Raw genomic sequence first — 27,085 nt, 5'->3', positions numbered from 1 at the left:
AGAGAAACAGGGGAGCGGTCTGGCCCTCACTGACCTTGGAAGTCACTCTGCTTCCAGGGTCGGGAACGTGGGCCCACCTCCGGGGCGGTGGGGGGTCAAGACCCACGGAATGACAGCGCGTCGCAAAGCACCCGGTTTGCCCTCTGGTCACGGTTCCCACACACCACGCAGACTCCCCTCGCCCCAGACCCCCAGGGCCTCACCCCACTACCGCCACAGGTCAGGACCCGCAGCGTTTCAACTCACATGTCCAGGAAGGGGTTGGGCTCCTGGCGGCCGCCTGAGCAGCTCCTGGGTCCTTCCTGACAAGAAGGCTGCCACGCACAGCCAGCATCTGGCGGGGCGCCTGGTGGGGCACACGGCGGGCAGCTGGCGGGCAAGGCACCTGGCAGACACACAGCTTACATGGGACCCGCTCCTTCCGAAGCGTCTCCATGGCTCTCCGGACCCTGGTCAGCCCTCTCATGGGCCCTCCTGTTTCTTAAAATTCCGCCTGTGTTAGCTACTGAAGGCTTTCTCACCTCGTTTCCGCCCGTCAGAGTTCAGGGGCCAGGAACAGTCTTCGTTTTGAGGCATCCCTGCCCTTTTTACCCCAAACTGGAAGAGCTTTCTCCTCTTTGAGCGGCTTTACTGAGGTATCTGGTACACCCTGGGCTCCTGGTTCCCCCTCCCAGACCGCTCCTCCCAGCCTCCTCCCAGAGTGACTGCCCCCTGCCAGCGTCCTCAGCCAGAGACCCGAGTGCCCTGTTCCCTCCCGCCTCCTCGGTCCGCACAGTGGTTCCCGGGGGGGGGGGGGGGCCTCCACCCTGCTCGGGCCGCTGGCACAGAAGCTGGGTCCACGCGGTCACACGCGGTCACGCGCTCATGCTCTAAAACGCAGCTTTGTTGAGATGAAATTCACACACCATGCGATTCACCCACTTAGACTACACAATCCATTGGTTTCTGGTATATTTCATTAGTATTTCTGAATTGTGTTTAATATATTATATATATTTCACCACTGTAACCGCTTTCACGTGGGCAGCTCCGTGGCATTGGGCACATTCGCAGTGGTGAACATCCCCAGCCTCCACCTCCAGAACGCTCTCAACTTCCCAGGGGACACTCTGCTCCATGAAACACTAGCTCCCCGTCTCCCCCCGCCCCAGCCTCTGACCCCCACCATCCACTGTCTGTCTCCATGATCTGCGTCCCCCACGGGCCTCCTGTGAGTGGAATCATCCGGTGCTTGTCCCCTCGCGACCGGCCTATTTCACGGAGCACGATGTCCTCCAGGTCCATCGGTGTGGTGGCAGGCGGCAGGACGTCCTTCCCGCTCGAGGCCGAGGAACGTTCCGCCGTGTGGCTGGACCACGTTTTCTCACCCGCGCGTCTGTCGACGGACTCTGGGTTCTTGCTCGTCTTAGCTGATGTGAACGGTGCTGCTGTGAACGTGGGGTGCACACACCTCTTGGAGACCCTGCTGTCAGTTCTTCTGGGCTCACACCTGGGCCAGATGTGGGCTTACTGGATGGCAGGGGGACACGGGCGTGGGCTTACTGGATGGCAGGGGGAAGCGGGCACGGGCTTGCTGGGTCACAGGGGGCGGCAGGTGTGGGCTTACTGGATGGCAGGGAGACTCTCTGTTTGATTTTGGGGGGACCCGCCACATTGTTTTCCATGGCGGCGGCACCAGTTTACGTCCCCACCGACAGAGCAGGGGCTCCCAGTTTCCCCACACCCTCGCCAAGGCCCGTGGACCCGCTTTTCGGAGGGGTGTGACATGGGGTCTCCTGGTTCCGCTCTGCATTATTGTGGAAATGTTAATAGCTAGACAGCAGTAGCGTCCCTGCGTGTCCCCCCGCCCTGGGACAGGATCGGTGCCAGCACCTGGTCTGTTGGGCCCGGCCCCGGCCCAGGCTACCTGCAGTGCCCTCCCCCCCACACACCTGGTTCCATCTGCCTGTGCCTCGGGGAACAGTTCTGAGAACTAAGGCGACTTCTGCCGTGACCACAGTGTGCCATCCGCTGAAACGACCGCCTCCAAATCTCCAGTGTGGTCTCCCGGTGCCTCCTGGTGTTCTCCTGACGCCTGGTTTGCTCACAGCAGGACCTCAGTGAGCCCGACGCCACCCCCCATGCCACGGGAGACTGAGGCCCACCAAGCACCCACCTGACACCCTCCCTGCACCCGGAGAACAAAATCCCAGAATCCCCAGTGCCCCCACCCGTCCTACCCTGAATTGTGTGGTGCTGCGGCATCCGGGGTCCCGGCCCCCTCCCCGCAGAGTGCCTGGAGGGCAGGGTCAGGGGACGCCGGATCGTGCAAGGTCGGGACCCACCAATACCCCAGCAGGACCCTGGCCTCAGAGCGACACACGGTCGGTCCTCAGTAAAGGCCCGGTGTTCCTTGAAAGGTTCCAAACCTCTGAGCACCGTAGGCTTGGGTGTGGCCAGTCTGCCAGGGGGAGTTGGGATAGCCCCCGGACAGGTGGACAGGGACACAGGGAGGCCCTTGAACCTGGTGTGGGGGGAGGGGGTGTGGCTGGGGGAGGAGGCCGTTAGGGACCTGCGGGCAGGGTGGCGCCTCACGGAGCCTCGAGGGGATGCTGCCCCTCCCTCTCCACTGCCCTCCCGCTTCCCAGGGGCCAGAAGAGGTGGGGCCGGGGCCCCTGCCCAGCTGGCAGTGCCACCCACGAGGCACCCCGAGCCCAGCCTCTTCCCGGCACTCACCTGGTCAGATAGGAGGGCTGAGTGCGGGCAGGGCCCACCGCTCTGAGCTCCTCGTGGGCGCCCGTCGGCCTCTACGGAGGCTGGGACGTTTATCACCCGCTGTCCTTCACCGGCCCCCTGCTCCTCGCCTGAGGGAGAGCCATTTGGACCTGCCCAAGCTGAACAATACAATATTTCTGTTGAGCTGTGAAGTTGATTAATAATTTGGAAATGAAATCAATATGGGCCCTGCTTCTCATTCCTGGCGTATCCCCGCACACAGGGACGCCGCCGAGGCAGCTGGCCTGCTCAGACGAGGGCCACCGGGCAGGGTGGGGGCAGCACGGCCCCGGACTCACTCTCGCCTCGAGTTCAGGGCAGAGCCCTCTTCACCTCGGAGAAGGGTGGCTCTTCAGCCTTGGCGACAGGAAGCCCCCACCTGAGGGCCTGGCAGGGGCTCTGTCCCCTCCCCCCACAGGCTCCGTCCCCTCAGCTCACGGGAAGGCCCCGAGCGTGCCCACGCAGGCGTCTCCAGAAGCCCGAGTTTCCACGGAGGCCACTGAGGTGGGTGCTCCGGCCACACCCCCCCGGGGTCCCCTGAGCCTGAGCTCACCTGTGACCCCGGAGGGTTGCTGCTGACCTCCCCGCACGATCCCCACTGCAGCACTCAGGCTGCCCTGCGTCCGACTTGCTCCTCCCCTGCCCGGGACCCCCTGCAGGGCCACCGCACCCCACCCACCGGCACACAGCCGCACGGTGCTGCTCCCCAGAGCCCCCCCCACGCCTCGATCCACCTGCCAGCTCTCAACTGGGGGTCCTAGTCGGGCAGGGTTAGGGTTCATCTCAGGGCACAGAGGAAGCAAACAGCTGAGGGATGGGTGAACAAATGAACGAACGATGGAACGAACGAATGAATGAATGAGCCAACAAGTAAGATACACCCAGTGCCATGCTGAGGCCGGGTCCCGGATGAGCACAGGGAGTGCTGGCAGGGGGGGAGTGGGGAGGAGGCCCAGATGCAGTGGGGCAGGTCATGGGATGGGGGAGAGAGAAGCATCCTGAGGGCCCCTCCTGCCCCAGGGTTGGTCCGTTGGGGGCCAGCGCACCTGGCCCAGAGTTGCGGCCCTCAGCTGCCCCCCAAGCCATCTACCTGGTTCTGTCGTGCCCAGCGGTAAGGGCAGGGAAGCCCAGCACCCCTGCCTGTAACGTGTCCCACGTCCTGGTGCCCTGGGACCATCCTTCCTGCGGCCCCGAGGGTCCAGCGTGGCCCCTCTCTGGGACAGTTGTGTGGGGGCAGGGGCCTCCACCAGGGCTGTCACATGCCCAGTTGCCGTGGGCACTGCCCCTGCCCCCTAATGATGCTGCTGAGAATGGCCCAGCCTCTCCTGCCCACGCCGGCTGCAAGGCACTAGACCAGACCTCATGGCTTTGATCCCTGCCCGATGACCTCAGGTGGGTCTTAGAGGCCCCCGCCACCTTGCCTAGGAAACAGGGCACAGGACAGAGCCCCGGGCCACCTGGGGCTTCCCACTTGGTGCGGGCCAGGCACACAGGCAGCACACGACATAGGCGGTCGTTTCCTTCCTCGCCCTCGCGTCACTTGCTCAGCCTGGGCCGGGGGGGTCCAGCCCCTGGACCCCCGGAGACCCTCCCGCTGACAGACCCCAGTCTGATGCCTTGATATCTGCAGTTCGTCTGCCTCCTCCTCTGTCCCAGAGACCAGCCTTCGGACCCAGGCCCCGGCCATGGAGGGCAGCTCTGGCCTGGCCCGAAATGCCCTTTAACCAGCTCCCAGGGCGCAGCCGACAGGGCCTCTCCTGGGCACCGCAGGCTCAAGAGAGGACAAGCAACTTTGCCAGCCGGACAGTCTCTGCCCCGGGCTGGGCCCCGAGAGACACAGCCAGACGCCCACCGGGCCGGGCCGCACCTGTCAGCGGCAGGGCCGGGCCTCCGTGGAAGCCCGGCTCCCGAGCCCCGGGGTCTCGTCCGCTCAGCGGACAACGGGCCGGCCCCGAGGTCAGCCTGAGATTCTCGGCGGGCCCCCTGCCGCCGGGCGGGCCGCAGCACAAGCACAGCGGCCGATGACCCTGTCCGAGCGCCGCATCCGCCGGCCGGCAGCGCCGCGAGAGCCAAAGTCCCTTGACCCGCGCCGGGCGGGGGGGGCCGGTTTTATAGGAGCCATTGACCGGCAGCATTGATCCCCGAGAATGTATCGCACAAATCATTTTGCACTAAACTGCGGAATCGATGGAGAAATCTCCCGGAAAATTTATATTAAAAGTCTCTGTTTGCCTAAATGAGTTCCCTGTGCCCCATATTGAATATTTGGCTGATGAATTGAATGGGTTTAAATTTGAACATTGCAGACCCATTAAAGAATGAATTCTTAAATCAAACCCTGCCATTTATGATTGAAATAGGATTTCCTCTGTGATGGGCCAGCCGCTACATAAATCAGCTGTGCGTTTTACACCGAACCATAAACAAGATATAATTCTTTTAATACACAACAGGTGCCTTAAATCTTTTGATGCATCTTGTATTTACCTGAAGTTGGGATTGCTGTATTTACACCAAGTCCCGTGGGGGCCTCTGATGGTGAAGGGGACAGCGGCCGTGCCCGTGGGATCCCGCCCGAGGACCTTCCAGAGAAGCCCGTGGAGGACCAGGTGAGGCCACGCCCAGCGTCCACCTGTGCCCACAGCCGGGGCCCCTCCGACACCCGTGAACCGGCACACGCACGTGCTCACACGTGCCACGCACAGGCCACATGTGCACACACACGCAGCCCTTGTGCATGCACACAAGGGAACGGACCCAAGCACACACATGCTAGTGGGTTTGAGTGTGCTGCAGTGACCTGTGTGTGTGTGCACACATTTGTGCAGGCGAGTATGTGCATGAACACGCTGTGCACACACACGGAGTAGACCCACAAGTACACACTCACACACACACCCCCGCACCATTCTGTACAGATGTGGGCACACGCTCGGTCACTCCAGCACGCCCACACATGTGTGTTCACACCCTCAAACGCACACTCAGGCACACACACACACACGGCAGATGGCAGGGTACGGGCACCTGCCCAGCTACACCAATTCACTAACACACAGTGCACACGCACACGCCCCTGCCAGTGGCTCTCGCTCCCCAGGGACCGAGGGTCTGAGCAGTGGCAGGAGCAGGGCCAGCCCCACGTCGTGCGTGGTCCCTTTCCGGGGCCGCGGGCTCCACCCCCACTGGACCTGGGCTTCCGGGGGCTGAGAGAAGCCTCCCCATCGAGGTACCCAGCTACCCCCCTGCCCACGCGGGCAGGACGTACGCACAGGTGCCCCCCGGGTCCCCATGCCCCCCCTCAAGCCAACGTGTCCTCTGGCAAGAGCTCGGCCAGGCACCAGGAACCTCCAAGTCATTAGAGAGGCCAGCTGGGCACCCAGGAAAGCTTCCTGGGGAAGGCGATGCCAGCAGCAAGCCTGTAGGATGAGAGGGCTCCCTCCCTTGGCTTGGGGGCAAGAGAGGGGCTCCAGTCCAGCAGGGCACATCTCTCTTTCTCCGTCCTTGGCCTCTCCAGCCAGCCACCTCTGCAGACTCAGTGTCCCCCCCCCCCCCAACACCCAGGCCTCCCGCTGGTGGGCGCTCACATTCAGGCAAATGCGCTCAGTGGTCCCAGCACCCCCACCACCAGTGCACCCAGCCCAGGCTGATTCTCCACCCCAAGCCAGCTAGGCCGAGCCCGGCCCTCTCCGGGTCCCCGGGGCAGGCATCCTCCCCGCGCTCCTGTTCTCACGCTTCTCACGGCTCCCCACGGCCGCCCGCCCCAGGCGGCCTCCCACATCCCCTCCACGTAACCCAGAGCAAGTACTCAAAACGCCATCCAGAAAATGCATCAAAGTGGGTGACTTGAAAAGTCCAGCATCCCCCAAGCAAGGCCCCAGAGCCAGCCAGCCCCAGGCTTCTCAAGCCGCTCTGACTCCCCTGCCTGCTGTAAGCCGTTCCAGAAAACAGAGAGAAGTCCGCACCCTGGCTCACAAGGTGGGGATGACGCTGATGCCAAAGTAAAGCACATGCAGACAGCACGGAAGAGAGATTCAGAACCCGGACGAGAAAATGCGGATACGTGTGTACACACGTACAGGTGTGCGTGCACAGAGGTACACGTGTGCACAAGTACAGATCCACGCATTTTAAGTGAAATGCTTCTAACTGTGTTCTAAGTGACCCCGTGGCCAAGTAGGAGGCGCTTCAGAAAACACGTCTGCGTCTTCGGCTCCACCGAGAGCCTAAGGGAGAGAAACCACGTGATCACCTCAAAAAATGCGAAGAGTGTACGTGCTAACTAGCCACCTCTGGTGTTTTGCTTTTTAATCTCTCAAACACGAGGAATGAAGGGTGGTCGGATCATCGCATGGAGAATGACAGAGCCGTATTCATAGCTCGGACCACACGTAAGCTGAGGCCACATCAGCAAGTTTTAGAAACTGGTAAGAAAAAGTTGGAGGGGCGCCTGGGTGGCTCAGTCGGTTAAGCGGCCGACTTCGGCTCAGGTCATGATCTCGCGGTCCGTGAGTTCGAGCCCCGCGTCGGGCCCTGTGCTGACAGCTCAGAGCCTGGAGCCTGCTTCGGATGCTGTGTCTCCCTCTCTCTCTGACCCTCCCCTGCTCATGCTCTGTCTTTCTCTGCCTCAAAAACAAAAACATTTAAAAAAAGAAAAAAAAAGAAAAAAAAAAGTTGGAAAACAGAACAGAATAAGTGAGCGGGGGATTTGCAGAGGGAGGCTGACCCCTCCACAAAGAGGTCGACCCCGACAGGAATCGGATTCATGCAAAATCAGACACACTCACTGCTCAGATGCCAGCCTGGCAGAGTCCCCGGACCGGGGACCCGGGGTGTGGGCGGACCTTGTGCCAGGGCCCACGTGGCCGGGCTCCCAGGTGCCACGGGCAGGCTCATCCTGTGTGGGTCGGTGGCCGCCCAGGTATCTGCGGTCGCGGGAAGGATGAGAGGAGGACAGAAGATGCACCCAGAACGGCACAGGAGACAGAGCCACACTGGGTCGCAGCTGGAAGGCCACGCGGAAGGTAGGCAGGGTGGCCCAATGCCGCCGGTAAGCGCAGAACGTGCAGTCCGTTGGTGGCGTCCGCGGCCGCCGGGCTCCGTCAACGCGGGAACACCGGCTCCCGGGGAAACGCAGGGTCGGCTCCCTGGGAGCGTCGGGTCACGTTTTCATCCGCGGCTCAGCACGGGGCCGTGTTCGGTGCGTACTTCCGTCCGAAGACGCTTTATCTAACACGTGGTCGATCGGTTCACACGGAGTCCCCACGCCGGCGTCAGCGGACCTCGCGCCCCGACGGAGCCCACCTGACGCGGGGTCTCCTCCGCGGGCACATCTCGGCCTCTGGGGGCACTTGAGCGGCACGCGGCAGCGGCGGGGGTGGCGGGGAGGGGGGCCGTGTCAAGCCGTGGAGTCACCAACAAAAAGCACAAAACCGCGGGAGACGTGGCGCTAGACGGCCAGCAAAAAGGACCCGTGTTGACAGCGTGAGCCGAAGCGAGGAGACGGGGCGTGGCCTCCTGCCGCCTCCGTCCGGGACGCGCCTGTCCCGACACTGATGCCTCGCTGCTCTGTGCGGTCCCCGGAGGACCGGAAAGCGCCGGCAGGGTTAGTCGTGGGCTTACCAATGCGCGTCCGCGGGCAGGTGAATCCGTGTCAGTTGCACGCACGGAAACAGTACCAGGCGCTGGAGGAGGAGCCGCGCGCATAGAGGCACCGACCACATCTGCAGCCTGGGGGGAGGAGCGGGAAGGGGGTACCGGTGGAGATGCTCGGGGGGCACCGCGCCGGTTGCTCTGACAGACACCCGCCGGCCTTGACTTCACCGGCCACCTACCCTCCCCGGGGCGCCGGGCCACCCCGCGGGGACAGCCTCGGCCACACGTGTCCCGTCTAGCCACAGCCCGCGGCCAAACTTGGTCACGTGGCTGTGAGGCGGGCCACAGGCTCGCTCCGGGAGTCCTGTTATGAAAAGCAAGGGGGAGATGGTTCCCGGAGGACGACGAGCCACGGCGAATCCAAACGAAACTGAAACGACAAACGGGAGATGTGCCAGGTGGGGCCTCGCGGGCCGGCGCGGGTGTGGGAGCCCAGCCCGACAGGTGCGCGCCCCGGGTCGCCGGGCGAGGGGGGCACCTGCAGGGGTTGGCTCCGTCATTCAAAGGCGGTTCGTTATCGTCCTCATTTGTTTAAGTTAATACCCAAATTTAAGGCCAGAGCATGGGAGTTTTGATGTGTAATGTTCTCGATATCATTATTTTCTGAATTGCCCTTAATGGTTGGGCTTTTGTTTCCTGTTTGAATCAATGGTGATTTAAGGAATAAAGAAAGAGATTAAATTTTTAGCTGGCTGGGAGGCGGTTTAGTTGGTTTGGCTTTCGTTATTGATTCTTAGCGTTATTATATTGTAGCCGGAGAATATAAATGGTGTCACTTCTGTTTGAGGAATTCATCGAGATTTTCTTTGTGGGCCATCAGATACTGCTTTTCAATTAAGGTTCCTTAAATGCTGAAAATGAAGGCGTTCTGGATGTGCAGCGTGAAGCTTGGTACATACGAACACACATTAAATTAGCTCTGAGCGATTTTACTCAGATCCTACACACACACGGGTTCTCATACACCTGATCAGGCCAAGGGCGCCACAAGTGTATCCCTGCGGCGGCTCCTCTGCTGTTGGAAGCACCGTTCCTTCAAATGCTTTGATGCCATATTGCTCATCACCTAGAAGTTTCTGCCTCTGATCTCTTCATTGTGGATTTTACCTCTTGTCAATAGAAATTTACTTTTTCTCCAATTTAAAGCTTCTACCTTTCATTACACTCAGCCTGCGGACCTTCTTAAATGCCCACACACCCCTCCGTCCAGCACGAGGCGTTGAACGCCTGTCCCTTGAGCGTGGGCTGGACACGGAGGCCCGCGGAGGGTGGGACAAGTGACGGTGCAGGACGCAGGCGCTGAGCCCCCCACCCCCACCCCAGAGAGACCACGTTGTGGAGGAACAGCCACACGAGCCGGGCATCTTGGCTGCGGACCCCGGCTCCGGCTGGGCCCTCAGATGACGTAGCCCCAGCGGACAGCTTCCCTGCCACCCGGCGCGAGACCCCAGCCGGAGCCCCCAGTTAAGCTGTTCCCAAATTCCTGACCCCAGACAGCGTGAGAGAATCTACGTTTACTTTCTGAGCTGCTGAGTTTGGGGCTAACTTGCCGCGTGGCAAAGGGTGAGTGGCTCCCCTCTCCGCTCGGCTCTGCGTTTACCCATTTGTTCGTACCCTGTGAGTGCAATTCTGTCTCCGGCACACACGTCAGGTCCCCAGCAGGAGGCAGAAGCCACCCCAGCCCCAACGAGGAGGCTGGAGCGAGGGGGCGGGCACCAGCCCAGGCTGTGTCCCGCACAGACCTGGACACAGACACCGCCGTTAGGTTTTCACGGGTGTTCGACTCATCACGCCCGCTGCCACGCCGCGTGAACTCGTCCTCGCCCGCTGTCGAGACGTGTGCTTGTCGCGCTTCTGTACCTCAGGAGCCAGGTTCTTCCTGCTTCCTGTTCTCCCCACCTCTGCCTTTGGCCTCAGAGTTAGATTTTCCTTGCTTTTTTCTCATTAGCAATTTTATTTTATTTTATTTTTATGTTTATTTTGAGAGAGAGAGAGAAAGACAGACAGCAAGCTGGAGAGGGGTAGAGAGAGAGAAGGAGAGACAGAATCCCAGGCAGGCTCCACACCGTCAGCAGGGACCCTGATGTGGGGCTCAAACTCACGAACTGTGAGATCATGACCCGAGCCGAAATCAAGAGTCGGACGCTTAACCAACCGAGCCACCCAGGCGCCCCTCTCGTTAGCGACTTTAGAAGTGAACACGCATCCTGGGTTTTAAACTTATGTGTGGTCACATGCGCATTAAAAACATGACCTTGAACGCCATTTCTCCTTTTGTCAGCTATCCTTATTTTGATCCATCTTCCAGGAGGACACCTTTAAGTAATTTCTAAAGGAAGGGGACATGGTGGGCTATTCTCAGTCCTTTCATACTTGAGAGTGTATTTCAATATCTTTACACGTTACGGGAATGATTAGATCATAATCTTGTTTCAAAATCTTATCGCTTATTCACTGATGAAATTATTGTTCACGTGGAAAACCCTGGCCTGGCAGGAAGCCTGTGGGACGGCCTGGCACTCACACCTGACGTCCCTTCTCAGTGTGCACTGGACGTTGTGACTCACGTCGGATGGACAGAACCACGTGGGTGATGGGCATCGCTTGGGGATTCAGCCATGAAAGAATCCCCACCTCGCTCCCCTCTCTCTTGGGCCACTCGCCTGGGGCCACAGCTGCCACGTCAGGGGGTGGGGGGGTCGCCAGGGGGTGAGTTTGGGAGTGGATCCCCACCCACCCCGGTGGAGCCATCAGATGAGACCGTGGCCCCAGCCAACAGCGTGAGGACAGCCTTGAGCCAGAGACCCCCAGCGAAGCCACACACGGGCCACTGACGCTCAGAAACGGAGATCGTAAACAGCTATTGTTTTAAGCGAATAACTTCTGAGGGTGATTTGTGAAGCAGCAATAAATAACTAACATACCGAGCAACCCACAACACAACTACTAGGACTGACAAATGGCTTTAGCGACATCACAAGAAACAAGGTCAATACACAGAATTCAATTCTACTTCTAGAAGCTGGTAGTTAACAATTAGAAGATGAATTTTTAAAAATCTGTTTAAATGAGCACCAAAAATAAAATGCATGGAGAGAAGTCCAATGAAATATGAGCGAGACCTCACACAGACCCTGAGAAATCACAGAAGGCAGCTAAGCAGAGACACAAACCGTGGCCAGGGGTTGGAAAACTCAACCGCATTGGGACAGAAGCTCTCCCCCAAACCGTATGTGGATTTAACACAGTCCCAATCAAAATACTAACAGCCTTTTTTGGTAAAACTTGCTGAGTCGAATGGGATTGCAGAAAGACTAGAATGGCCTAAGATTTCTGGCAGAAAGGAAAAGGCTGGAAGGCTTTCACCACCTGATTCCAAGTCTTCCTGTGAAGCCACAGTCACCGAGGCCACGTGACGGGGGTGAGACAGGGCAACAGAGACAGGCCCCGTACGCACGCCACCAATTCACTTCTTTTTTTTTTTTTTTTTTCAACGTTTATTTCTTTTTGGGACAGAGAGAGACAGAGCATGAACGGGGGAGGGGCAGAGAGAGAGGGAGACACAGAATCGGAAACAGGCTCCAGGCTCTAAGCCATGAGCCCAGAGCCGGACGCGGGGCTCGAACTCACGGACCGCGAGATTGTGACCTGGCTGAAGTCGGACGCTTAACCGACTGCGCCACCCAGGTGCCCCTCTTTAAACATTTTTTTTTTAATTTTTTTTTTCAACGTTTATTTCTTTTTGGGACAGAGAGAGACAGAGCATGAACGGGGGAGGGGCAGAGAGAGAGGGAGACACAGAATCGGAAACAGGCTCCAGGCTCCGAGCCATCAGCCCAGAGCCCGACGCGGGGCTCGAACTCACGGACCGCGAGATCGTGACCTGGCTGAAGTCGGACGCCTAACCGACTGCGCCACCCAGGCGCCCCACCACCAATTCACTTCTGATGGGACACCAGGGCTCCTTCACGGGGGGTCTTTTCCAAAAATGGCCCTGGGACAGCAGGTGAGTGTGTAACGCAACCCACGACAGACCCCAAATTAATCACAGATCCAAACCTAAAAGCCAAAGCTATCGATCTTCTGGGAAAAAGCCACGGGAGACTGTCTCCATGAGTTTGGGGGCCGTTTACACGTTTATCGAAGTGGTCTGGAGCATGTCCCTTCACGGCACCATTCAGGCTACTGCTTAGAGGTGGCGCATCCCACCAGGTCAGCGGGTGGCCTCCTTAGCCTCGCCCGCGGCGACGCAGTCCTCAACTTGTCCTTCACACTCAGGCTCCCTGCGGCCATCAGAGCTCCGGTGCGCGGCGGAGGGAGGCCGCAGGCCCACAGAGTCCTGTACACGTAGGGACTGGGCTGGTGGCAAGGGAGCACCTGGGCCGAGGCTGGGCCCCAGGGCAGAGACCCCGGACCTTTTGAGCCCCACCCCAGCTCCACACCCTGCATGACCAAAGAATGTGCCCGCCCCCCAGTGCCCACTTCAGGGGGGCCCCTGACAGGTGACCCAGGAGAGAGGCCCTGCTGGCTGGGGATCCAGGGGCTGGGATATGTGGGGAGAGGGGTTGGGGTGTGGGGAGAGGGCAGGGGGGGGCGGGTGTGGGGAGAGGGGCTGGGATATGTGGAGAGAGGGTCTGGGGTGTGGGGAGAAGGGCTGGGATGTGGGGAGAGGGGCTGGGGTGTGGGGAGAGGGCCTGGGGTGTGGGGAGAGGGGCTGGGGTATGGGGAAAGGGCAGGGGGGTGTGGGGAGAGGGCAGGGGGTGGGGGTGTAGGGAGAGGGGCTGGGGTGTGGGGAGAAGGCTTGAGTATGGGGAGAAGGCTGGGGTGTGGGGAGAGGGGCTGGGGTGTGGGGAAAGGGCAGGGGGGTGTGGGGAGAGGGTGGGGGGGTGGGAAAAGGGACTGGGATGTGGGGAGAGGGGCTGGGGCGTGGGGAGAAGGCTGGGGTGTGGGGAGAGGGGCTGGGGCGTGGGGAAAGGGCAGGGGACTGTGGGGAGAGGGCAGGGATTGGGGAAAGGGCGGGGGGTGGGAAGAGGGACTGGGGTGTGGGGAGAGGGGCTGGGGTGTGGGGAGAGGGCGGGGGGGTGTGGGGAGAGGACGGGGGCTGTTGGGGCGGTGGTGAGACGGAGGAGAGGCTGCTTGGTGGCTTTGGGGTAGGCTGGCCAGCTGCTAAACGGTCACCAAATCCTCCCTTGCCCCTGGCACAGAGCGACCTTGCTGTCAGGTATGGACAGGAGAACGCGCCCAAACCACAAGGCAGCCCGGAACCGGCTGGGCACAACCCACCCGCAGCTGGGAAGTGGACCCTTAATGAGTCCGATACGTAAGCGGGTTCCTGCACTCAGACACCCCGACCTGAGCTGCTGGGTCTGGGTGGGGACACCGGAAGGAAGACCCTGGGGTCAGCAGGGGCGGTAACTGGGGACCCTCGGCGGCAGATGGCCCGGGAGCCGCGAAGCAGCCGCAAGGTGGGGGGGCCTGAGCCCCTCGCCCTCCTCGAGGCCACCCCTGGGCTCCGGCCCCTTCTGACTAAACAAATCACGAAGCCGGGGAGGGGCGCTGTCCCGCCTGCCCCGGGCCCCCGCAGCCATCACCCCACCAGGCCCCAGTGTCTCACCTGCTGGGACCTCCCACGGGCAGGGAGGGCGTGGAGGGCGGCCTCAGCTGGCGTGGGGAGTCCCTCTGAGCCACGCCGGCCTCACCCCGTGGTCTCCCACAGCCACCTCGGGTTCACATTTTGTCCTGCGTCTCCACGTTCCCCGACATTATGTTAAAAACCTGGGGACGCCTCGTAAGGCGTCGCTTCATTTTCTCTTGACAGGTGGCTCCCAGTGTTCTTGGCCACGGCCGGGGAACGAAATGACCCCTCCTTTCACAGAGCCTCCCACAGGCCCCGCCCCGAGCTGGGTCCACTCTGCGCCTCACCCTGTTTCCACACAGGGCATCGGTTTCTGCCTCGGTTGGGAACGGTGCCGGCTGACAGCCCACCAAAAACACCACCAACAAAAGTGGCTTCGGTAGGACACAGGTTCGTTTCTCAAGGAGACAAGAGTTGGAGGTGGCCACACCCGGGCCGTTCTGGGCCCCACAGTCATCGGAGACACAGGTGCCTCTGTCTCCCTGCCCCACCTCCTTGCACGTGGCCTTCTGCCTCGAGTTCGTTCGCCTCCTGGTTCAAACAGCTGCCAGAGCCCCAGCCATCACACCTCCGCTCAGGAAGCAGGAAAGAAGAAATGCAAAGGGTAGGGGTGCTTTTCCACTTGGAAGGAGCTTCCCCCAAAGTTCCACCCGACACTTGCACTCACGTCGGCCAGAACAGTCACATGGCCACACCCAGCTGCCAGGAAGATTCGGGAATGCGGTTCTGGGAGGGTATCTGGCTTGATCCTGACAAGCAAGGACCCCAGCCGCCGGCACGTCTGCTCCCCACCCAGCACAGGGCAAGGACAGGGGCTGGGATGAGCCCCATAGGGTCCCCACCACAGACCCAGCAGCAGCCGCTCCCCGGGGGGCTTGGGCGGGCCCCCCAGCCCTCACCCCCGCTGACCCACGGCCCCACCCTCTCCGGCACCGAGACCACAGCAGGGCCCAACGACTGGGGCAGACGTCAGGTCTTGCACGGTCTCTGTCGGGGCACCCGCGGCCGATGGCCTGTCGGCCCCACGGTTTTCAGCACCCCTGCAGCGGGCTCCGGATACAGGCCACCCTCGGGTCACACTGTCTGGCACGTGTGATGATCGAAGCTCAGGCCTGGACACCTGGGCTGGAGACAGATGTGGTTGGACTGGCCCCTCGAGCGCCCCACCCCCCGCCGGGCCCTCCAGGGGTGGACCCCCTACCTTTTCCCTGGGGCCTCCCCGCCCCCCCACCCCCTGCACAGCGCCCCCACCCCTTCCACCCCGCCCCTCCACCCTGCCCTCTAAGCAGCCCTGCCCCTCCTCCCCGCGGGGCCCCCAGGGCCCCCCCACCGAGATCTGCCTCGGCCTCTCTCTCCGGCCCAGCGCAGGTCCCAGCCCTCGGGGTCGGCCGCCACACTGCAGACACCTGGGGATCAGGCCTGAGGTCAGCAGGCGGGGTCCCCGGGCAGGGGCAGGACGGAGCTGCTCCTTCCCCTCCAGAGCAGCGCGTGGCGGGAAGAGGCCAGACAGCACGAGCCGAGAGGGGAGGTTCCACGTACGGGCTCGGGAGCGTCCGGAGACCCTCACGCTGTGCCCGTGCTGCCACCTTTGCCCCCCACCTTACTACGAACAGGACGCACGGTGCTACCCCGTGGCACAGGTGGGGAAACCAAGGCACACAGCGCTCAGGTGACCTGGTGACCGTGGTCACGCAGGTGGACAGCCCCCCACAGTGGCCCTTCCCAGGAGAGGGACACTTGGCTACCGTCAGCTCCCCGGCTCAATCCCGGCCGGGTCGCCGGGGACCGGGGTCTCCCGAACAGCAGGCAGCTGCTCCGCGCTGGTCAGCGCTTTCCGGGGCGGGCGGGGGGGCAAGGCTCGGGCCCCTGCCCCTGCTATGGAGGGGCTGTCGTAGGCGGACCCCCGGGGGGGCGGGTTTCTAATTCCTCGTGAGGCCCAGCCGTGGCCTCGGGGAACACGGGCCCCAAGGTCGACTCGCCCGGGTTTTACCGGGGACGGCTGCGCTCCGTCAGCCCCTGGGCGGGCAATTTTCGGGAGTCCGCTCGGCCGCCCACCTTCCCCGGCGTCGGAGGCCTGGCCGGCCCCTCCCGCGGAGGGTGGCGGCTGCACCAGTGACCTTGTGATAACCCGAGTGCCATCCGTCAGCGGCCGGCCGCCAGGCTCCGGAACACTGCGGCAGCTCATCTGAATTCAAATTACCCTGGGAGACGCGCGAGGGTGCCAGCCATAACTCAGCGTGCGGCAGGAGGAACGCGGCCCGCCCGCAGATTGGACATTACCATACATTCCTGGGGCGTCGGACAGGGCTGCTAATGAAAATATCAATCAAAAACTCGGCTGACTTAATGGTCAATTTAAATTAATTAATTGGGGAGGAGAAAAAAGTCGAGGGGGCAGCGTTGACGGGCTCCGTCTCCGGCGGGCAGCAAGAAGCCCGGTGCCTGGATGGGCACGGCCCCCGGCCCGGGGAGACAGGGCGTCCCCTCCCCAGAGACCCCGGGGTGTCCGAGGGCCCAGGGCCGGCCTTCCCGCCTGGTGGTCTGTCTGACTGTCCGGCTTCGGTGTCCACAGGGAGAGCTGGCTGCCTCCGGAGAGGTCCCCCTGGTCGTGCCGAGGAGGAAAAAGCCACTTCGCCCACAGGACTGGGGAGGGGCTGGCGGAGTGACCCGGGGGAACTGGCTCCAGTTCAAGTCCCCTCCAGGAGCCTCCCCGCCCCACCGGGCCTCGCCCCTTGTCCCTGAAAGGGGACGGCGGTCCCCACCACCAGGGCACTGCAGGTTGGGGGCAGGAGGGCCGCAGCGGGACTCACACCATGACTTCTGAGGCTGGACGCCCCCGAGATCCCTTGGGAGGGTCAGTAAATCGTCTTCCACCTGCAAAGAGAGAGGGCAGGTCCCCAGAGCTCACCTCAGTATGGCAACGGTGGCTGGAGCCCAAGGTATTCCGTGTCCCTTTCGGCCACGCGGCATGGGGGGGGGGGGGGAAGCTGCATAAGCCCCAGGAGATGGGAGAGCAGGGCGCCAGTGGGTCCGGGCATCCCACTCCTCAAGGGGGAAACGGAGCTCACGAGGCACGACCATCCACTCTGAGCCCCAGATGTGGCGACCGAGGGGTGGCTGGGCCAGCTGCCAGGGAGCGGAGTGGAGGGGGAACCAGATCCCGGCAAAACCCACCAGCAGATTCCCACCCCGGACCCACTAGGAGACGTTCCAGGCCCTCGGAAGCATAACACAATCCTACCAGTGAACAAAGGGGAGAGAGGACGGCAGGCAGGCTGGCCCGGCCCCGCTGCAGGGCACAGGCCAGGCTGCTGGGTCTTTCCAAGAAAGCCGGCCTAGAATTCTGTCCCAGCGACACTGCCCTTGGAGTCAGGTGGGGCAGAAACACCCCTCCCCACTCGTTCTCTCACAGCCTTTCCCGAAGGCATCGCTCAAGGACATCACCCGCGGTGTGAGAGGCGGCACAGACCCGGGCCTGGCCCGTGTGGCCAGTGCTGGTGGAGCCTGGGTAGAGGGGCCCCAGGTGGAGGGCCGAGCCCAGGTGGCCAGGGGCAATCGAGGGGTCCGAGCCCCCTGCCCTGCCCCCAGTGTAGGCTCCTACAGCCGCTTCCTCTGCAGGAGTCTGCACGGATGTCTGGGAGGCTGGCCAGGGTGTCCCCACCCCCTGACTCAGGCCAGAGACCTGACCTGACCAACAGGACGTGGGGGGATGTGATGTGCTGCGTGGTGGGCCTGCCCCCTGCCCTGGCCCGGGAGGAGCTGTGCCTGGCCTGCCCTTCATGGGACATTAGCGACACCCTTGCCATCAGCCCGCATTGGGACTGGCGGTCACGAAGCAGCATCACAACAGAAACTCCTGGGCTCACGGGCCCAACAGGAAAGCCCTACCTGCCACAGGATCCAGGGGGGTCCCCAGGAAGGGTCTGTCAAGGACTTGGAGCAACTTAGACAGAAACCCGAGGACGACGTCCTGGGCACAGGGGTCGTTCATCCAACAAAGGCTAAAGGAGTCCCGAGGCAGGGATGGGGTCTCTGTGCCCCTGTCTGGGGAGGAGGGGCCGGCCCCTCCCCCAGGCCCCCAGGTGGGCAGGCTGCCCCAGCACAGGGCTGCGGGTGGGACACCTGGGGCTTGGAATGGAGTGGCCCCCAGAGAGCAGAGCGAGGCCCCGGGCTGAGATGACAGGTAACAGACAACCGGGTTGGGGCAGCTCCTGCCCATCCCCCGCCCCCCACCTGTCCACCTCCAAGGGCTGCAGCCATAGTCAGGAGTGGGCAGCTCCCATTTGGGGTCTCTTGGGCTTTGGGAGGCTGTGGGGAGGGCAGGAGGGTCCCGGACCCCTGACCCCCAGCAGTAGCAAGTCTCAGCGAGGTAACCGGAGGGTAGGACGGGTGGGGTGGGGCTAGGGGGAGGCACTAGGGTGGGGGCGAGCTGGGTGGGCTTGGGATTTGGGATGGGTGGGGGTTGTGGCTGGGTTCAGGCTCAGGTGGGATTTGGGGTCAACCCTGGGGCTGCTGCGGTGGTTGGGTCAGGGTCCCGGGTGGGCTCTAGGCAGTCCCTCCTCCCCCGACACGGCCCGCTGCTTCTGCCGGGCCCAGCGCCTGAGGGAGATCCTGCGGGGGTCCAGAGAGGGTCAGAGAAGGCCACACGGAGGCCTTCGTGTGTGGTGCCGGACCAGGAGGGTGTGGGGGGCCACATCTGCCCGTGAACCGTTAGGCCCCAATCTAGGCGCTGCCTCTGGCCCCTGCCGGGTCTGCAGAGGCTGTGGCCCCCTCGCCCGGTGCCCACCCCAGCCTGGCCCGAGTCCCCCCCACCGCTTCCGTGGGAACCAGCCAGTTTCCCACAGGCCGAGCACGGGGGATGCGGGACCCTTCCTGGTCCAGCAGGGAGGGGACTCAACCCCCGCCCTCTGCCCCAAAGGGCGCGTCTGGTCTGGCCGGGCCTGACCCTGCCAAAGCCACAGGCAGCCGATCAGCTGGTGGCTCGGTCCCTGACCAGTCACACCCTCGAGTGACAGCTGGGATCTGCCATGGACTGCCTCTGGATGGCACACTTCCCAGGACCCTTCTGCGTCACGGTCACATCTCCGATAGTCTCGGGATCAGTGGCACCAGGGGCCCCAGACCCGCCGCCTTCTGAGCCCACCGAGGGTGCCCAGTCCGCCGCCTTCTGAGCCCACCCCCCCACAGGGCCTGGGTCTGACCCTGCTTGTACTCCCCAACCTGTGACAAGAGCCAGTGGTCACACCAGGCCAAGTGGCCAAGAGCTGCAGCCAAGGCCAGTGTACGATGGGGGAGGGAGCCCAGGCGGAGGCCCTCACTAGCACCCTCCCTCTGGGGCTCCCCTCCAGGGGCTCCAAGCCCCTCATGCCTCCCCTGTGTCCCAGCAGCAGCCCCTCTCAGGCTCTCTGTTCAGTGGGGTGGCCCCTCCCCCCAGGGTCATGCAGCAAGTCAGTGGGGGCCTGGGGCTTAAAACTCCATTTCCTCAGAACCCACATGGCTCCCCCAAAACCACAGAGTGACCCCTGGAAGGTTCCAGCTCTGCTGTGAGCTCTGTGGCCCCAGGAAAGTCACCGCAACTCCCTGGGCTCAAGGTCCCCTCCATAAGTTACACATGGCCACCCGGGACCTCATATAAAGTCAGCTGGACCACACCCACAGCCACCGGGGCCACACCTACAGATACCTGGGCCACACCCACAGCCATCTTGGGCCACAGCCCACCTGAGCTCACACCTACAGCCGCCTGGGGCCATACCCACACTCACCTAGGACCACACAGAGTCACATGGGGCCACACAGCTGCAGCTCACCCTGCCCCACCCCACCCAGGGCTGGCACACTCAACGACACCCTTGGACGGCTGGGCTTCACGAGGGTGGGGCCATCTCTTCCCCATCCACGTCCCCCAGGAGGCCAAACACTCTTCTGAGGACAGCAGCACAATCCCGTCCTCAGACCAGCCCCGGCCTGGCAGTAGAAGGAGCCACCGGAGGGCCTGGAGCACCGGGGTCGGAGGGACTGACGAGGGCCCCAGAGGGTCTGCACCCCCAGCCCCCGGGCTCCAGGCCCCCCACAGCCCTGCCCACCCCAGGCGGGCTGCCGAAGGAGCCACTGCCAGGGGCGATCTTTGCTGCCACCCCGCGGCCGCCAGGGGCGGTGCGGCTGGGGCTGCAGGGCCCTGCAGACCACCCACCCAGCCGCAGGGTGGGAGAGAGCAGGGCCTCCAGGGACCAGCCGGGGGAAGCAGAGCCCACCCTGGGCTACAGCCCATGCCGGAGGGCAACTGGGGTCCGAGGGGGGGATCTCAGGCCAGTTCTGGGCAGAGCAGGACACCACCCTCCCCGGGGGGCGCAGCGGTCACTGCCTCGGCCTGTGGCCATCCTGGGTCCCCCAGTCCCGGGGAAGAGAAGGCGAGCCGTCCGCTGCCCTCGGGGTCCCCCTCCAGCTCCTACAGGTGTGTGTGGCTACCCCTGGAGCGCAGGACTCCCCATCGCTGGAGTGTCACCCGTGCTCAGACGTGACGGGCGGTGCCTCTGGGCTGGCAGACGGCAGCAGGCCGTCGGAGCTGGGGGCCCCCACGCCGCCAGACAGCGCCAGCCCGTGCCTGCCCACTGCATCCCCAGGCCGAGGAGGGCAAGGGGGCGTCCCCATCATGACCCCGGCCGCTCAGGCCTCACCCACACCCCGGCCTGAGGGCCCAGGACGTCCACGGGCGCCGGGTGAGCATTTCTGGGGTGGGGGCTACTCACTGCAGAGCCCCCCCCCCCCATGAGGGGGCCTCACGTGGTCACAGCCTGAGATGCTGGCAAGCCCCTCCCACGCTGGGCTTTGGCGGGTTGCGGGGACAGAGGAGCACGAGGTGGCCGCTGGAGCCCAGCAGGCAAGGCGAGGCCCGGCCTCTCGCTCCCTGAGCCCCAAGTGGATGGAGCCCGACATTCCCAGCCTGGCGCCCCCAGGCCCACACGCTCCACACCCGAGCAGCCCCTCTGTCGGTCCCTTCCTGTGGGGAGCACAGGCCAATCCACAGAAACAGGGCGGCCTGGTAACCGCCGGGCTGGGGGATGGGGAGGGAGGAGTGGGGGGGGACACGGACAAGGGCAGGGACTTTCCTTTGGGCCCCGGAACCCAGCGTCTCGAACCGGAGGGAGCTGGTGGCTGCGGCACAGCCATGTGAGTGCACTAAACACTATGCCACGTGAATTTCACGTCAGAAACAGATTAAGACACAGGGTGATGGGTTCGGAGGTACAATAATATATAAAATTAACACCCAAATGACAAATGTCGCACATACTAATAGTAAAAAGGATGTTTCCGGTAAATGACTAGAACACTATAAAATAACAGTAACGCAACGGACAGAGACCAGCGCGGTCGCCCCGGGCCTGCAGCCCACCGGGGTCCCCATCGCCCCCACAACACAGGCGCAGGTCCGACCCGGGGCCTCGGGCTCAGCCCAGGTGCCACGATGAGCTCTCACCCCCGCGGGTCTGGGGACGGTGTCGTGCGTGTCACTTGTCACTTGGCGGCGTGGCTTCCTGTCCCCCGAGCGCATCCCAGACAGACAGACAGCCCTGGGGGAGCACGCGGCACATCGCGGCCAGCGAGGAAGCTCCTCCGGACTAAAGGAGCCCTCACCGCAGGAAGGGAGGGCTCTGTACCCGCGGCCTTTCAGGTGGCCGCTGAGATGTCCCACGACCCCCACCTCCCGGGGCTCCCGCCAGGCATGGCCGCGCACCGGGGCGCACGTCCGGTGAACAGCGTGGCCGGGCGCGGACGTCGCCGCCAGGACCAGGCCCCACGGACCACGGCCTCCGCGGTGGGGGCACCATCCCCCACTTGCCGGCTGGCTCGCCCCTCCTGTGGAGAGGCCCACGTGGCAGGAACCGAGGACGACCCTGGAAGAAGCATTTGCCCAGAAAGGGCCACCCAGGAGGAAAGTGCTTGCGGACACCAGATGGTCAGCAGCTGGGCACCCCAGGAGTAGCAGCGTCTCTCTCGTGGGGTCGAGAACAAAACTGTCCAGAACACAACAGCAGGACGGCGCAAGCAAGAGGGGAGCGGGTGGGGTTCAAGGGATCTGAGGTTCTGGTTCTGTCCAAGGGGGAGGGTGTAGACGGAGTCTTTGGTTCTGTCCAGGGGGAGGGTATAGACCGAGGCTCTGGTCCTGTCCAGGGGGCGGGTGTAGACCGGACAAGCTGCAGCTTTATCACGGAAGGGTGCTTGTTACAGTCTGGGGTGTCCACTTATGGGTCAGAAATAGAATTCAGAGCATCACAAATAAGGGACAAAAGGCACAGCTTTGGGTGACAGAAATGATAAACAAAAACACACGAAATATTCCAGGTAAAAGCTGAAGGTCGGGTTAAGAAAACTGCTTTAGTCTCCCAAAGACCTGACATGGAAGGCTCCAGAGAGACTCGGCGTAAAAGGATGTAAAGTATACACCCGCTGGCTTCCCCTTCTGCTTAGCCCTGGGTCCCACGGCAACAACAAGAGGCGTCATGCTTTGTCACAGGGCCAGTGAGGGAAGCCACTCCGGTGGGCAGAGCCTCGGAGCAGCCCCAGACCAGGGTGGGCACCTCGCTGGCTCTGTGGGTCTGCAGAAAACACGTCCGCGGACAGGGACTGGGGCCACGGCAGGAGCCACCAAGTGGTGTGACGTACGTGAAGCCAGAGTCCCAGACGGAAGCAGACAGGGCGCTACGGAAAACCACCCTGAGCCATGACGAGAAAGATCTGTGCTGGCAGCTCAGAGCCTGGAGCCTGCTTCGGAGTCTGTCTCTCCCTGTCTCTCTGCCCCTCCCCCACTTGTTCTCTCTCTCTCTCTCTCTCTCTCTCTCTCTCTCTCTCTCAAGAGTAAACAAACATTAAAAAACTTTTAAAAATTTTTGGAAAAGGCTCCAGGAAACACACAGGAAACACGAAACAAAATAAGACACGTGACATACAGGGAAAACAACAAAATCCCTTCGGACTTCTCGTCAGCAGCTATACAAGCCAGAAGGCAATGGAATCGTTTCTTTAAACCTCAGGAAGGAAGAGACAGACTGGAATTCTGTATCCGGCAAAACCATCCTGCAAAAATTCAGGCAAGAGGAATGTATTTTCAGATCAATGGGAGCTGAGACACCATACTTGACTATGGCAGATGTTAAAGAAAAACGTTCAGGCTGCAGACAAATGACACCCAATGGAACCTCGGATCCACCGGAAGGGAGAAAAGCATGCAAACTGGCCAACACGGTGACCGGAAGAAAGACCGCGTCTACACCAAAGCAAATGGGGTAAACGCCGACCACCGGAGACAAACAGGGCCAGTTTGCAATTACAGAAGTTCAAAGCAACAGAAACATGTAACGATTCCAAACGTGAGTGCAACTAGAAACCAGAGGAGAAAACAGACAAATCAGCACCAGAGTCTAGGCTCTTGGTGCACCAGGTCGACCAAAAGCTCAGCAAGGGTGGAGAAAATCTGTACAATAAATGGGGACCTTACAGACACACGCAGAAGGCCGCAGACGTTTTTGGAATGTATTTCCTTTTCAAGAACAGGTAGGATATCTATACAAATTGGCGATGTGAGGCCACAAAGGCTCAATAAATTTCCTATTATAATGCAGGTAAGTCAGGTTTCAACAGCAAAAGACTCCACAGACCCGACGTCACACCCCGGGGAAAGACGGCCCTAAGAAAAGCGCGTCCACGGGCCTTGGCGAGGGTGTGGGGAAACTGGGAGCCCCTGCTCTGTCGGTGGGGACGTAAACTGGTTCAGCCGCCATGGAAAACAATGTGGCGGGTCCCCCCAAAATCAAACAGAGAGTCCCCTGGGATCCAGCAAGCCCGCGCCCACCTCCCCCTGCCATCCAGCAAGCCCGCGCCCACCTCCCCCTGCCATCCAGCAAGCCCGCGCCCACCTCCCCCTGCCATCCAGCAAGCCCGCGCCCGCCTCCCCCTGCCATCCAGCAAGCCCGCGCCCGCCTCCCCCTGCCATCCAGCAAGCCCACGCCTGCCTCCCCCTGCCATCCAGCAAGCCCACGCCCGCCTCCCCCTGCCATCCAGCAAGCCCGCGCCCACCTCCCCCTGCCATCCAGCAAGCCCGCGCCCACCTCCCCCTGCCATCCAGCAAGCCCGCGCCCACCTCCCCCTGCCATCCAGCAAGCCCGCGCCCACCTCCCCCTGCCATCCAGCAAGCCCGCGCCCACCTCCCCCTGCCATCCAGCAAGCCCACACCTGCCTCCCCCTGCCATCCAGCAAGCCCACGCCTGCCTCCCCCTGCCATCCAGCAAGCCCACACCTGCCTCCCCTGCCATCCAGTAAGCCCACGTCTGGCCCGGGTGTGCACCCAGAAGAACTGAGAGCAGGGTCTCCAAGAGGTGTGTGCACCCCACGTTCACAGCAGCACTGTTCACATCAGCTAAGACGAGCAAGAACCCAGAGTCCGTCGACAGACGCGCGGGTGAGAAAACGTGGTCCGGCCACACGGCGGAATGTTCCTCGGCCTCGAGCGGGAAGGACGTCCTGCCACCTGCCACCACACGGATGGACCTGGAGGACATCGTGCTCCGTGAAATAGGCCGGTCGCGAGGGGACAAGCACCGGATGATTCCACTCACAGGAGGCCCGTGGGGGACGCAGATCATGGAGACAGACAGTGGATGGTGGGGGTCAGAGGCTGGGGCGGGGGAGACGGGGAGCTAGTGTTTCATGGAGCAGAGTGTCCCCTGGGAAGATGAGAGAGTTCTGGAGGTGGAGGCTGGGGATGTTCACCACTGCGAATGTGCCCAATGCCACGGAGCTGCCCACGTGAAAGCGGTTACAGTGATATATTTTATGTTATGCATCTTTTACTGCAATAAAAAAAACTGGCGATAGGGTCTTTAAAGCAGTTATTAGGGTAAAATGACGACTGGTGTCCTTAGAAGAAAAGATTAGGACACAGCCATGTACGGAGGGACGACGACGTAGGGATACTGGGAGAGGACGGCCGTCTACACAGCACGGAGAGGGGCATCAGAGGGAACTAGCCCTGGATCTCAGACCCCAGCCTCCAGGACTGAGAGAATAAATGTGCTGTTTGAGCCCCTCGGGCGGTGGTAGTTGCTACAGCTGCCCTAGAAAACTCATGTGCAGATTAAAAAAGAAATGTCATATAATCATCTCAATAGATGAATAAAAATAGTAAAATCAGGGGCGCCTGGCGGCTAGTCGGTTAAGCGTCCGACTTCAGCCAGGTCACGATCTCGCGGTCCGTGAGTTCGAGCCCCGCGTCGGGCTCTGGGCTGATGGCTCAGAGCCTGGAGCCTGTTTCCGATTCTGTGTCTCCCTCTCTCTCTGCCCCTCCCCCGTTCATGCTCTGTCTCTCTCTGTCCCAAAAATGAATAAACGTTGAAAAAAAAAAATTAAAAAAAAAAAAAAAATAATGTCAAAACTTAAAAAATAAATACATAAAATTAACATCTATTCATAACTTTTTATAATTAGCAGACTAGGAATTAAACTGGACTTTCTGTTTGAGAACCGCCCGGGCCCCCCCACCCCCACCCCACCCCGGCACTCAGATCATCTGTCCAGGCTGCCCTCCGAGGTCGGGGGGGGCGGGGGGCAGAACGATCTGAGCCACAGGACAGGCCTGGGCCAGAGACAGCCGTCCCCCTCAACACCCATACTCTGGAGTTGCCCCGCGGCCTCTCCCCAGTCACCCACCAAGGGGCCCCTGAGACGTCTCTGTGCCCTGTGAACAGCAGACCTGGCCGTCGGGCTCTAAACGAGGGGTGTGAGATCGGGAGTATTTGTTGTGAGCGAGGAGGCGGGCCTGTCGGAGCGCCGGATGGCCCAGCCCTCACCCGGAGACCCAGGTTCGGGGATGACACTGGAGCGAGGACAAGGGCCTTGAGGCCTCTCATGAACATCCTCGACTGGGTGACACTCGCCTGGTCAGAGACCACAGAACATGCTACGTGCGTGTACACGCACACGCACACGGACCCACGGACCCACGGACCCACGTGTGCTCGCGTGTACACATACCTCACCGCATTCCAAAGAGAAAAACGCTTGGGGGCCTCATTATGTAAACCAATGCAACGAACCTCAGAATTAATAAAAGGATCTAAAAAAGAAGCCAGATGATTTGGAAATTTGAAGACGCCTGCCTAAATAACTCCCGGGTCAGGGAGTTAATAAAAGTCGCCGGCACGGGCGATTTACAGCCGTGCCGAGAGCGGAGCCGCACGTCCGCCGAGCCGGCTCGGGGAGGGGCCGGCGGGGAATTCACAACCTTAAATGCTTTTATTACTGAGCAAGAGAGACTGCAAATAAATGGACTAAACATTCGACACGAGGAGGGAAAACAGAACAATAAAGTAAATCCACAAGCAGGAGGGGTAAAGATAAAGGCGAATTAATGAATTGGAAACAAGAAAAATGGAAGGGCTCATCAGTAAATCCAGGAGCCAGTCCTCAAATAAATACATTAAATAAACCAACCTCTGACCAGTGCAATCAACGGAGAGCGGGACCCACACCGTGAGGGCCGCGCACAGGGAGACGGGGCAGCCAAGATGCCAAGTGACAAGCGTACGTCTGATGTTCTCGATGAAATGCACGGTTTTCTAAGACAACAGAAGTTAGCGAAATTAACTCAACGAGGCCTAAAGAAGTTCTATCCGTAACGGCGGGAAAGTAGAAAAGGCACTGGGCGTCGGGTGACAGCAGGGCGGAAGTCAGGAGGGGTGGAGCTGCGGGGACACAGGGCTGGTGACCCTGGAGGGCAGGGATGAAGGCTGGAGGAGCCAGACCCTGCTTGCCCAGGACCTTGACCTGGGGGTGCCGCGGGAGGGCCCTGAGTCTTCGTACAAACAGGACCCCCTGTGTCCTGGGGGTGGCTTCGGGGCTTACTGCCCAGGCGGGCCCAGCTGAGGCTCCCGCTTACCCTCCGGGCTCGGTCCCTGGCCGCCCAGTCCCCTCCACGCCATCTGGAAGGCCAGCCCCAGGGGGCCTCTGCGCCACCTTGGCCACGGCGGTCAGCGGACGGCCTTC

General features: G+C 61.6%; 1 protein-coding gene across 1 annotated transcript in view; it reads right to left on the bottom strand.

The window, feature by feature from the left end:
• Window positions 1-2,792: 2,792 nt before the first annotated feature.
• The window catches only part of LOC123596286 (stem-loop binding protein), a 76,572-nt gene continuing 52,279 nt past the window's right edge, over window positions 2,793-27,085 (bottom strand). The window contains exon 8 of the mRNA XM_045474836.1: window positions 2,793-2,873. Coding sequence (XP_045330792.1) covers window positions 2,808-2,873 — 66 coding nt within the window. The 3' untranslated portion in view covers window positions 2,793-2,807. The remainder of the gene's footprint in view (window positions 2,874-27,085) is intronic.

This window comes from Leopardus geoffroyi, chromosome B1, assembly GCF_018350155.1.
Source record: "Leopardus geoffroyi isolate Oge1 chromosome B1, O.geoffroyi_Oge1_pat1.0, whole genome shotgun sequence".
Classification (NCBI taxonomy): Eukaryota; Metazoa; Chordata; class Mammalia; order Carnivora; family Felidae; genus Leopardus; species Leopardus geoffroyi.
The sequence above is the reverse complement of the archived record's forward strand: the minus strand, read 5'-3'. Positions and strand labels throughout refer to the sequence as shown.